General features: G+C 40.6%; 1 protein-coding gene across 1 annotated transcript in view; it reads right to left on the bottom strand.

Moving 5' to 3' along the window:
• Nucleotides 1–13675, bottom strand: part of MRPS27 (mitochondrial ribosomal protein S27) — a 113788-nt gene that overhangs the window by 44480 nt on the left and 55633 nt on the right. Inside the window, exons 5-7 of the mRNA XM_088443697.1 lie at nt 4717–4831; nt 2389–2467; nt 1306–1421 (exon numbers count right to left, since the gene is read on the bottom strand). Of these exons, the coding sequence (XP_088299823.1) occupies nt 1306–1421; nt 2389–2467; nt 4717–4831 (310 nt within the window). The remainder of the gene's footprint in view (nt 1–1305; nt 1422–2388; nt 2468–4716; nt 4832–13675) is intronic.

The following is a 13675-nucleotide window of genomic DNA, read 5'->3' as shown; positions in this document are numbered from 1 at the left end:
CTTTATTGTTGTCTATTTTTTTGTTTTCTTTCCATACTGTGAATTATGCCCTATATGAGTTGGAGGACATCTGTACTTTGTATAAAGACTACATGAGGAGTCTAAATATCTGTACTGCTATTCAAAAGATAGAAGAATAAATAGAATTCTTGGGTTTGGAATATTCTCTTAAAAAGGTAACTGCACTTCAAAGTACTGGAAAAAATTATTCTGTAATTAAGCGGAGTTCCTACAATTTACTACATTAAATCAGCAAGTGAGGATGAAGAGATCGCGGTTCTTGCTGCATTTGACAGAGAAGTTGCAAAAACCTGACTTTAGTATAATCTATAACCATGGAACCGGCCGGTGCAACAGCTGGAGCCACTGTTAGCTTTCATGGACATAGAGATGTTGCCAAGCAGCCTTATAGTTATTTATCACATGTCTGTGAATGGCAGCAACGGCCATGCATTCTGTCGCTTTCAGGCAGAAGTCCTGAATCAAGTGTCAGGAGTGAGTTGTGAGGTCCAGCATAAGGATTTTAACTAGGCAAGTTTTTAGAATTAGACCAATATTGCAGCCCGTGGCCCTGAAATCACCACAATACCAAATATGATCTGACCGAAATCAGCAGAATTATCATCAAGCATGGCAACGAGAGAACACACAAGCTGTTAGGAGAAAATGTTACAGTATAAGCGCATTTTCTACCATGCACAGTAACCCCAGTGACAGGCCGCAGCTCAGCCAGGAGCGTTCTGCGCACTCTGCAACTGTGCGGCCAAACTGAACAAGAATTCTGTGGCTAGGCTCTCCTGGCAAACGGCTACCGTATGGTCACACTGAGTAACTTACATAAGGAGGGTGCTTGTAATGTGATCGGAAGTAACCTTTAACCCATATCAGTAATGTACAAACAAAGTATAAAAAGGCACATTTTTATTATTGGATCACAATACATCCAGAAGGCTAACAGCAGTGCTATGTATTAGCAGGACTCAGTTCCTGTACCTCTCATTAACCATGACGTAATGTCCTGGGCCAGAGATGTATTTTCCATAAAATACGTTTTATTTTGAAGTCCTTTTTGAGTGCCTTCTTTTCTAATATATATATATATATATATATATATATATATATATATATATATATAATGTGTTTTTCTACAGCTACACCTCCAGTTGCTCCACCGACCGTTCCTGAACCTATATTTCCAGAAAAATAGCCTTCGCTACCAGAGTTATTCAACCAATTTCAGCAATATTCCTTTTAGTCTGGAGGCACATAAACCTCATTCTTAAAGGTAACTGAAGTACATTTTACCGTCAATTGTGGATTTCCAGAAAGATATTTGTGCAAAACATAGAGGGAGAGAAGCTGTGTGGAGACTGTATCAAAACTCTCTTGTAGCATTATCTCAACCACCACAGAAACGGCATCTGAAAGATAAAAAACAAGCTGTCAGCACACATGACAGACCTTTAACTGAGTAAAGATTATAATTTAATCTCTAATTCCGGTGTCTACAATCCAGAAAATGCTCTAGCCTGACTGTTGTGTTTTGAAGCAGGGGTTTACTAAGGGTCTCTCTAAACAGGAAGAAGCAGCCTGTGGTTCAATTTGCAAAGCAAAGTCCAATAAGTAAAACAATCTTTTTGCTGGCTCAACTCCTAATCTGTAAAATACTGAAAATGAAAATCTAATATACTGCTACTTACAGTAAATCAATACATTTCATTTTCCACGTTAAAATAGTGGTGGAGGAGATGTGTGAGTGGGAGGACCAATCTCTCGCCTACAACTAGTGATTGGCTGCCCAGCTAATCCTCTCACTCATTGGCTTGAACTTCTGAATGATTGAGCCCCTGAAAAAATACCCGCTGTTGCAGCTCTGTGACTCCGGTTAGTGGAAGGAGCTTTATTCACAAATTAAGTATAAGCATAGGAATTCATTACTACATTTGTAAGACCTCTCTTTAAAATTACATGGTAGCCATTCATATAGCAAATAGAAGTGCCCCCGGGAACACCCCCAGACACCCAGTCTACCATTTGATGGAGAGAACTATCTTGTGCCAAGGCTTATGACGTTTGAAGAAGTAATCTAGCTATAGCTCTCCAATACAGCATGAACAGCTGAGCTATGGAAAGACGGAGCTGGCTAAGACATAATCAAGAATCCAGCTTTAGGAAACAGCGGTTGTGCCTATTCCAAGGGCAGTTATATTGAAGAGGGGTTGTCCAAAAGTGGGAAACACCTTGATATGTGCTGAAACGTTAACCAATCTGGGTTTCAATAGTGTCAATTACAGATAAAATGGAATGATATAATCAAAATTTGAAATATATATAAAATGCATAATATCAAAAAGAATAAACTGTTGCCCCTTAAACATTACACTGTACCTTCAAAGTTTTCACTCTTTATGAATGTATCAAGTAATAAATTAAATGTAAAGTCATCTGGAAAAATTCCATACTGCACCTGCATGAATAATTAAGAAAATTACGGTGTTATCTAAGATAAACATACACATGAATATGGCATATTGACATATGCTGAAATATTATAGTATGCAGAGAGTACTCCTACCCTGCACACATCCACACACAAGGCATCTATCTATGCAACATGTCACCAAGCTGCTTAGGAGTTCGCTCTGCAAGCCTTGGTCTGTAACACATTTTTATTTGCTTGTTTTATTCAGTAATAGGCTTGGACTTGATCGTGTGAGGTAGGTAAAGTGGTCTCAATAAGGGTGGCAGTTTATTCCCTTAGGCATAATTGCACAATACTGTATGTGCCATGTAATAACGCTCTGTAAGTGTAGCCATTGTTTAAACACACTGGAGGCAGCCATTTTGTGGACTTAATGGACAGGCTGCATTCTCATGAATATTGTCTAGGGGCAGCTGGGGCTGTTTGCAGCTGGGGTTAAAAGCACCAAGTGTTAAAGGCACAAAGTGTGATTACATAACAGTTAATCAAACAGTTACCCTGCATGAATATGGACTAATCATCTGTTTGTTTCATTTCATCCCTCAGGTATGTGATATTTCATCTCTCATCCTGCCTACTGCATATATACTCTGCATAGACCTTCATGCAATCATGTGCAGTTTTTAAATGTATGTGATATTTCATCTCTCATCCTGCCTACTGCATATATACTCTGCATAGACCTTCATGCAATCATGTGCAGTTTTTAAATGTATGTGATATTTCATCTCTCATCCTGCCTACTGCATATATACTCTGCATAGACCTTCATGTAATCATGTGCAGTTTTTAAATGTATGTGATATTTCATCTCTTGCATAGAATTGTTTTTACATGTATAGTCTATATTGTTCAGTGAAGCATAGTTTATGGTATATATCTGGCCTGGCTTTTGCTCCAACTCAGAGCAATTTATCTCCTTTGATCAGCAGAGCAATTGAGTCAGTTGTAGCCTGTCTTAATCAAGGATACCACTCCTTTATATTCAGTCTAGGGGCAGCTGGGGTTAAAGGCACAAAGTGTGATTACATAACAGTTAATCAAACAGTTGAACAAACATTGACCAACATCTAAGGTAATTTCAGATTAAGAAACAGATTGCTTTAAAATTTGACTAAAAATAACAAACCTAAAACTCACCATGTACTACACATTTCTTTTTATCAACTCCCTCCTTTGTATTTTCTCTAAGGATATAACATCCCTAACTCTCCCTGCATCTCCCCTCTCTGGGCACACTGCCGCCCTATTGAGTCACTCACCTCCTCTAAAAACTAATGAGCTTTCTTTTCATCAAAAATTGACAATTACAACCTCATTGTGTCACTATAAAAAACTTTTACACACCTACAACTATATCTACTTCTCCATCCTTCTGCTTTTATTATCTGGTGACATATCACCAAATCCAGGCCCCTCACACATACAGCGGATTTACTATGGAATATATATCCTGCAAACCTCACATGTCTCCCATCACCCTCCAAATCAATAAATGTGCCTTCTAGAATTCACACTTGATCACAACTTATTATTTTACATCTGAACATCTCTTTACAATAACTGCTTTCACCAATTTCGACATTTACCTGAGACTGCTGGTTCACACGTTAACCACACTCTCTAAATAGCCCCACATGAAGTGGCTTCTGCCACCCGTCAGACTTCACGTAAACTGATATAACAGCCATGGCTCTCCACAAACACCTACAAAAACTGCCTCTTAAAGTAGAATGTCAGTGGCGTAAATCTTAATTCAAATGACTTCCACACATACTGTAAAATAGGAATCCAGCCATCTGTCATCCTAACCCTCTGTCCCACGCTCACTGTCTACCCCATCTGTGTCACCCCTGTCTGTCTGCCCATCCCCTTTAGAATGTAAGCTCTCACGAGCAGGGCCCTCTATCCTCTTGTGCTTATCCTTTCTTTACTTATACTATCTGCTCTATACTCAAAAGCACCTAACCCGTGACTTTTGCCATCCTGCTTCTGTTGCAGCCGTGTTTATATACCATGTACTTGTCTTGTAGTGTCTTAAACTGTATGACACTGTTTTCTTGTTCTGTTCAACTGTTTATGTACTATGTTTCTGTACTATGTAAGGCGCTGCGGAACCCTTGTGGCGCCATATAAATAAAGGATAATAATAATAATAATAATATTGATGCAGCCCATTAAATGGCTGCCTTCACTACATGTATGTCGTGGACACACTTTAAACCAATGCTTACCTTATTCTTCAGGGTATATAAAGCCTTGTCTGGAGCACCATATTTAAGACACTTTCGGATCCACGCATGTATTGTCCAGTTTCTCAAATACCAGCAGTTCGGACTGTGACGAAACCTTTAGAGCAGAGCAAGATACTGTAATATTTGTGAAACAAGTGTTGCAGTTATCATGCAGTACCTTAAATAACAACAACGTATCAGTGGGACATTTTGTTATGTTATGAAGCATTACACATAAAATAAAATTTTTATATACCTAAATTGCACTCTTAGGCCCGTATTCAATTTGGAGCGAAAAGTCTGTTGCCGGACTTTTTCGCCGTCATCGCTGGTTTTGGGTGCGAAAAAGTATCGCACTCGTCCCGGCTTATCCCCGTATTCAATTCCAAATCAGTGAAAACGGGACCCGGCGAAACTGAAATCGGGCGAAAAGTTCTGTCAGTTTTGGGGAAATCAGCCTGACACCCCCCAAAAGATGCACTGACATGGGGAATCACTATGGGTACCCCTGAATAGCCCTGCTAAAGGTATGTGGGGTCTTTAAACAATCTCAATAGGTGCTGTTTTGCGTTTTTAAGGTGGCGGTGGTGAAGAATAGCATTTAGGAGTTTTTTTTGGCAAAATAATTAGTCCCATCAAATTTTGGGTACATGAAAATGGGTAGTAGCATATTTTGAAGTTGCTAATGTGAAGTTTTAAAAAATGTGAAAAATCCACCTGCCGCATCCCCTGGAGTATTTCGCTGGTTTTTAAGTTTGTCCCCCAACTTTGTTTTTGTTCGCCCCCAAAATGAAAGTACTTTTTTAGGGTGCCCGAAGGTACTTTTCAATTTTTTTTTACAGAATAACTTTGGGGGACTGTCCAAGGGGTGCAGGGTGGTTTTGGGAAGTCTGCACCCCAAAACCCCAAATCTGCACTCTTTCTCGATACCTATTCATAGGTGATACTTTTCCACCGGGTCTGATGCATTGACTATTCGCACCGGCGAAAAAATCGGACTAATTGAATACAGGGATAAATGAAATCGTCGAAAATGACGTCATCGTCGAAAAAGTATCGCCGAAACTGACTTTTCGCTTCTAATGGAATACGGCCCTTAGTGTAGCATGTTACAAGATAAACACTGTTTGTCAATTGCTTTCATACTTTAAGTAAACAAAGCCAATGCTTATCCAAGTAATGCTGGCCATACACGCTAGAATTATCGGGGCGATCCACCTAATATCGGCGGATCGCCCCGATAATTGTAGCATGTGGGGGGGGGGGCGACTGAGGGTTAAATATTGCTCGGTCGGGCATGCTAGATTGTCCAGCATGCCTGTCCGATTCGATATTTCCCGGTAAACTGTCGGCCGCATCGGGCAGTGTATGCCCAGCCGCAGCCGACAGAAAGACATTTCTTGTGTTCCTTCCTACGGAAGGAACAGGGAAATGTCTCCTCCCCCGGGGGCGGAGCGCGGATGTCGGGCTGATACACTGTGAGAGAAATCTCACAGTGTATGCTGGCGACATCTGCGGCTGGCAGGCTGCCAGATAAAATGTCTGTCGGTCTGACAGACATTTTATCTGGCCATGTATGCCCAGCATAAGCCATAACAGACGACCAGATGATATTTTTACCCCTCATCCAAGTCACTAACTCAATCAATTTGCGAAAGATTTAAACAGCCAGTCTGGTACAATAACATAAAACCAAGATTTAGTGATGATAATCTAATTAAAATGCGAACACAATATAAAACTGAACAAAAGCTTGGCTGCAATGCTGGTTCAACAAAAGCTAACCTGGATAGGTCATCTATACTGCACACTAAACGCATTCTGCTTCCAGTTCAGCTCCATGGCCACACCAAAGAGCAACATACAACAATAGTGATATGACACAACGTGGGAGGTCACCAGGTGCATTTTGCTCCAGGACCAGGTGAAATTCTGGCACCTGTCCTGGTCCTTGGTAGGATAACAGTAATACTATAGTGGTAATACTATTATCCTGCCAAGGACCAGGACAGGTGCCAGAATTTCAGACGGTGGACTGCCTGGGCAAATATCACCTTTAACCACTGCTGTTATTGAGGCTTATTGTCTCAACTCCATATGGTAGGAGTTCAATCTATATATTTATTTGTGCACTCTATGTATAGCTTTAGTTAGGTCAGATCTTAGAGATACTTCCAATAAACGATTTTACACTATCAAACTCCTCCTCCACTTTTTCTGCATGCTGGAAGGAGTGCTCCCTAAGGAGAAGTGCCATCAGTGAAGCAACATTGGGAAATACACATTAGAGATTGTTTGTCAAGCGAATACAAGGAAATATATAATAACTATGTCGCATGGTGCACCTATATGACTCTTGGTGCGTACACACGGTACGATTAAAATGGACGATATGAACGATAACGATCATATCGTTATCGTTCATATCATGCATTTTTCGGTGCTCAACGGCCTGCGATGCGCGGGCACGTATGGACGATAACAATATCGTCCATCACCCGGGCATGCAGGTCAACCTGGTCGATATCGACCAGGTTACCATAGGGACCCACGATCAACTTTGGCCATCGTTGGTGGGTTTGTGGTGTGCTGGATGTTCGATATTGATCATCCAATACCCCCGAGAGATCGTTCAACGATATTGTTATCGATCGCCCCGTGTGTATGCACCATTACACTCATTTGTTTATGGACATTCTTTTGAAAAAATAAATGTATCTACGCTCCTTTTTTTTTTTTTTGCTTAGCTCCCAACTTATTCAGCCCCTAAGTGTACAAGTACAATAAAAACATAAGGCATGACTATACAAATTTGAATAAATAGATGGATAAATCATTGCTTAATGCAAGAGGCGACAACTGTGTGAGCGCCACAGGTTCCCTAATCCTGCTTTATGCTAAGTGATCTGTATTGTTATACAGGCATCTCTTACATTTCTAATAAACGTGTTACATTTTATTATGCTACGATCAAGTTATTAAATAAATCATGATAGGCAGGTGTTATTGTTCATCTATCTGTACTGTAGGCATGAATGTTCAAGGGAGTCCAAAATTATGTCTGTATTATGTGTAGCTGTAGCACTTGGCCCTCTCGTTTGCATGTAAATTGAAATGAAAATCAATTTTGCAAACAGCAGCATATTTGCCACCTTAATTTCACCTCGTGCTTGCAAGAACGTATGTTTAATGGCACAATTCCTCTCTTCTCAGTGTGTTCTTATGGTTCGCCTGTAACCTCATCAAGTCATTGTCATCCCATTCATTTATTATGGTGAACTGTTCCCTTAAACCTGGGGTGCTGCAGTTACAGCTATATAAATGAAGGAATCATTTGCTGTTCCCCTGGTAGAGCAGAGAATAGATAGGACGACAATAGAGAAGTACAGATGGCGGCAGCCTGAAGCTGTGTTTTCCTTCATGGCACGGATATTTCTTCCATCTGATTGAGCGCGATTTACGGAACATTTACCAGATTATTACAGCTTCCAGAGCTTCTCTAATTTACCCCACGTCTTGTCATATATAGGATACCACTGCTTGAGGCTACTGGAAATTGCGACTCAGAAGGAAGCAACTAAACCCTGCTTAATGGAATAATATCATAGCCTTGGACAATATGTATGATCATGTGCACCAACATTTTGAACACATTAACCTTCTACTGTACATTTCAACACACTGTCTGAGAAAGCCCTGATGTTTACTGGATAAGTGACCATAAATAAAATGGCAACTAAACCAAAGAAGTTTTCATATTGGAATCATGGGGATCAAATACATTCTCCCCTCTTAAATTGACTTCCACTCTATCACACGCAGTTTCAACCCCTCCCACACCTTCAGTGGAGTATCCTAAAGGCATCACACAATTGTCAAAAAGCCAAAGATGCAGTCATTTGATTTGCTGCGACAGTGCAGTGCCCATGTGTGCGAGTCCAATAATTTACACAGCAAGTCTACAATACTGATAATAACATACTTCTACTGATTAGTTAAAGAAGTACAGGTTGAGTCTCCCATATCCAAAATGCTTGGGACCAGGGGTATTTTGGATATTATAATATTCCGTATTTTGGAATATTTGCATACCATATTTAAATGTCTTAGGAATAGGACCCAAATCTAAACATAGAATGCATTTATGGTTGATATACACCTTATACACACAGCCTGAAGGTAATTTTATACAATATTTTCAATAATGTTGTGGCTCAAACTAAGTTTGTGTACATACATGAAATGTATTTATGTTTCATATACACCTTATACACACAGCCAATAGGTCATTTTATACTTTATTTGTAATAATTTTGTGCCTTAAACAAAGTTTGTGTACATTGAACCATCAAAAATCAAAGGTTTCACTATCTCAGTCATCCTAAAAATATTCCGTATTTCTGAATATTCCATATTTCTGAATATTTGGATATGGGAGACTCAACCTGTACCTCCCCAGTAACATGGCAACCTGCTGCAGAGAGCATTATTTCATGTATATTAAAGGTGACCCATTGATCGACTTTGGCCCTCTGTGGTTTACTCCTGACTTCCTGTTTGCCAAAGTCAAGGGTGACCACAGGGCAGCAGGCTTGGGAGTCAGAGTAATTTGTGGTATTAACGACAGTGAGAGGGAGATGTATAAACCTTTAGAGAGAGATAAAGTGGAGAAGTAGCCCATAGCAACTAATCGGCTTCTGTCATTTTATACAGTAGACTGTGCTAGATATATTATAGCTAGAAGCTGATTGGTTGCTATGGGAAATGTCTCCACTTTCTCTCTCCCTGAGTGAGATTACAAAGAAGTAGATAATGTCGGTTTTGTGTTGAGATTTTGGTAGCATTGGATCATCAACCACGTTCCATTCCTCCACATGTTACTGCCATTTTCCATGCTAGGATAGCTGTTTTCACACTAAATATTCTCCTTTTAGTCTTTTCATACCATGAGTAGATTTTATACATCTGGACCACTTCCATTCTAAAACCTATTTTCTAGATACTGAATTTTTAAGAACTCATACACAATAATGTTCCATAATGATACTTCCTATTACCTGAGTAATCAAATAATAATTTGACATTGCTTCCCCACTGCTTATCTTACATTTGAAACACAGAACCTCTGTGACTAGAATTAGTAAAATGATCTTTCAACAATCCATAGGGAGCCATAATGGCTTGTACTTTGCATGCCATTAAACCCCCACTTTTCAGTGACATGTAACATGTGCAAGCACAGGGCTATACAAACACAAATCACAGATCAGCTATTGTGCGGCAATTACATGGCAGCATTTCGTAGCCAGAACAAGTGATCCCCGTTTATACCATAACATGCTTTTACATCATTGACAAGAACCTTCAAACCAGTAAGTTAATTAAAAAAAAATAATCACAAACATAAATTCTGCATCTTTAGGTTCAGAAACACCTACACAGTTCGGCTGTAGTCATTTTCATGATAAAACTTCATCAGGCCACAGAACCACGGCTCTAAAGCCCCGTACACTCTGGACGATGTGTGTACGGAGCGACCTCGCCAGCGATGGACCCGGCGGGGGTGCAGGCATTGGCAAGTGCATACACACTTACTGATGCCGGCTACGATGAACGACGGCAGGTGGAGGGGAGCAGGGCCATCCTGCATTCGGCAGCATGGCATCGTTAACGATATCCCGAGATTGAGCTGCATGTACAGACGACTGGGGATATCATTAATGAGCCACAGGAGCGCGCATCGTTCAGTTCATACACTGGATGATTTGAACGATATATCATTCAACGATATCGTTCATAAAAATTGTCCAGTGTGTATGAGCCTTAAGCTTGGTATAAAGTAGACACTAATCAAGTCAAGAAGAACAGTGTTTAGGTGTCCAAGCAGACAGAAGCCTAAATAAAAATTATAACATTTAAGCTGCCTCCAACCTTGTCACACAAACACTTTTCTAAGCAGTTTCTTCAATTTGATGTGATGCAAGCCACGTGATATAAACTTGCATAGCAAATGTGTTAAACATTTAAATAGGTCAAAATCAATTTTTTCTTTAATAAACAGCAGTTCCAACAACCAATGACAAACTAAACAATGCAAATATCACCATTTACAACAGATATAAATGTGTTAAACCTCTCTTATATTTATTTATATAAATTGCCTGTATTGCAATATGCAAAATGTGTATATATGTACTATATCTGGTCTGAATCAAGGGATCCTGATCCTGGCAATAGCTTGATTGAGTCTGAATTAAACACTGCACTGACCTGGACACTGAAGCTGTTCCTCCTATGATAGGAAGATAAATGGCACATCTTGCAGAGCGGAATATAGAACACTGCAATCAATTAAAATCAGGCAGCACTGAAGGCAGAAACCAGAATACTAATGATTACCGTAGATAAAATGTAGGCAACATTTGCCAAGTCCGAACAGGTTTTTTGTGTAGACATATTTTTATTGAAAGGCAAAGTAAAAAGATAAAGTATCATGAATAGACATACACATGCTAGTACATCATTTAAAGAATCACACAAAAAGAAAAGCAAAGGTGGGTATTCACCTATACAATCAAGTTGCAATGGTTCGATCGACTGTTCCCAAAACACGATCCCTCCATCGAAAGTAAATGAGTGTACCAGCATACACACTCTATCGATTCAAGCTACAGTCATGGCAGGGGATGTAGTTAAAATACCGACTGACCGGACGCCGACCTGGGATTTAACATAGGCGACTAAATCCCGACGCCAGCCCACAGACCGATGCCGGCATCCCGCTCGAAGATAAGCAAGGGTTAAATGACAGGCATCGAAATCCCCACACCTGTCATTTTTCCTATGCTGGGAGCCCGACACCTGGCTTACCAATCGAAGGTAAGCCGGGCGACGGGCGTGGACAGCCGTGTTTGGGGAGGGTTAGGTTTAGGGTTCCTGGGGGGGACTTAGGGTTAGACACCCCCCCGGGAGGTTAGGTTTAGGCTAGGGGAAGGGGGGGTTAGGGTTAGGCACCCCCCCCCCCAGGGGACTTAGGTTTAGGCGGCTGGGAAGGGGGGGTTAGATTTAGGCACTTAGAGGGGGATTAGGGTTAGCCACTTAGGGGGGAGGTTAGGGCTAAGCACCCCTAAGAGAGGGTTAGGGGGTAGAATAGGTTAGTGTGTACTTTCCTTTCGACGATCGCCATTTTCAGTGCTACCGGGATGCTGCTGTCGGAATTGAACTGCTAGCCATGCGGCTGAATACTGAATCCGGTTAGGTTTAGGCACTACGAGGAGAGGGTTATGGTTAGGATGAAAGAAGGGAAGATTAAGGGGAGGAGGGAGAGTTAACATACTTATCCGACCCTAAGCATTTTGATAGCAGGCATTTCATACCCAACCATCACTGCAGATGTACACAGAATTACCATAATGGGGAGGGCAAGGGCGTGATTACAGAAGCAAAACAAAGAGAAATTACATCACATCGCCATTTTCTCCTTGCTGAGAGAATACCTTCGTTCGTTTCAATCCCCATCATGAGTTTGGAGAGAAGTATATACAGTAGGGGCATATACCACTATAAGTTGAAAGGATTTCAACTGTCACATTTAGATATGAAGAGAAAAGTGGATTTTCAGCTTGATAGGTTTGTCATGTATCCCACTTTTTAATGTGCATGTGGGCTTTTTGCTGGATGGGGTGTGCTACACTATGTTTCATTTGAAATGTATTTTGTATTGCTTGTGGATGCCAAACTTCTCTTTTAATGAAGCTGTTTGGAAAAGACAATTGTGTTTATTTTTAAAGTATAGGTTAAGAATATGTTCTAATGGTAGAAACAGGTAAAAAGTGATTAATAGTAGGCAATAAGGGTATATTATCTATACATGAATAATTAATTATTTAGCACTTTGGGTAGAATACGTGGGTACTTAACGAGAGAAAGGTGAATATTTAACGAGATGGTATTTTTTATATGTAGAGCTGAAGACGAGACTACGTACAAAGGAAAAGCCCACAGAGGCGTCTGCAGCTGAATAATCGAAAGAACTGTGAGATATCGATCAAACTACACTTTTGTTCTGATATGCTCCCGTTCAGTCGGATGAAAATTAAACAGAACATGAGCTGCGAGCGACCGATGAGGAAATATGTAGAACGTTTTTCACAGTTTAATCGATTGAAAGCTCTGCATCAGGACAGCGTACACACCGATACAATCCAAAGGCTGTTCTCTCGATATCAAAAGAACAACCCAAAGATTGTATAGGTGTGTACCGAGCTTTAGAATCATGGGGAAACATCCAAACCATAAATAACTACCAAACATTTGTGAATATTGGCCTCAAAATCAAAAGAGAAACTTCCCAACCCAGTGACATGACAAAATATGAAGGGGGGACTCCTCTTGCGAGTGTCTCCAAATTATACAAAGAGGTAAGGCTAACAATAGGTCTAATGGGTGATTGGATAGTTGGTACAATTTTCTGTCAATGTATGGGAGCAAATGACAATCGTCAATTTGCTCACAAATGCTGGAAAATAGCCAAAAATGGTTGTTCAGACAAATTGGTTAAAACACACAAATGTAACCAATTTGAACAATTTTTTTTGTCCTTTTTTCAGTGTTTAAAACCATATGATCGACTGTCATTTGCTCCCATACACTACCAGGTTTTCATTCCAACCAGCCAGGTTGGACAGATATCTGACAAAAAATTGTATAGTGGATGCCCAGCTTTAGAATGAAAGGCAACAAAAACTGTTGGCCCTTGGGGGGGGGTTTGGGGGGCGTGGCCTGACTGGCTTCCTGGACAGTCGTATCCTGCAGGAACTCCTGGTTCCCGAGCCTTTACCAGCGGACTACTTATATTTTCCACTAACTGAACAACTTGTCCTCCCGTCCCTGGAGTGCCCGCGCTCTCCCTGACCGGTTTGCCGGAGTTTAGGGTGGATTTGCGGGGTCCGGCGATCCG

Source organism: Taudactylus pleione, unplaced genomic scaffold (assembly GCF_031769625.1).
Source record: "Taudactylus pleione unplaced genomic scaffold, aTauple2 ptg000333l, whole genome shotgun sequence".
Taxonomy (NCBI): Eukaryota; Metazoa; Chordata; class Amphibia; order Anura; family Myobatrachidae; genus Taudactylus; species Taudactylus pleione.
Note: the sequence above shows the minus strand (reverse complement) of the source record. Positions and strands in the feature narration are given on the sequence as shown.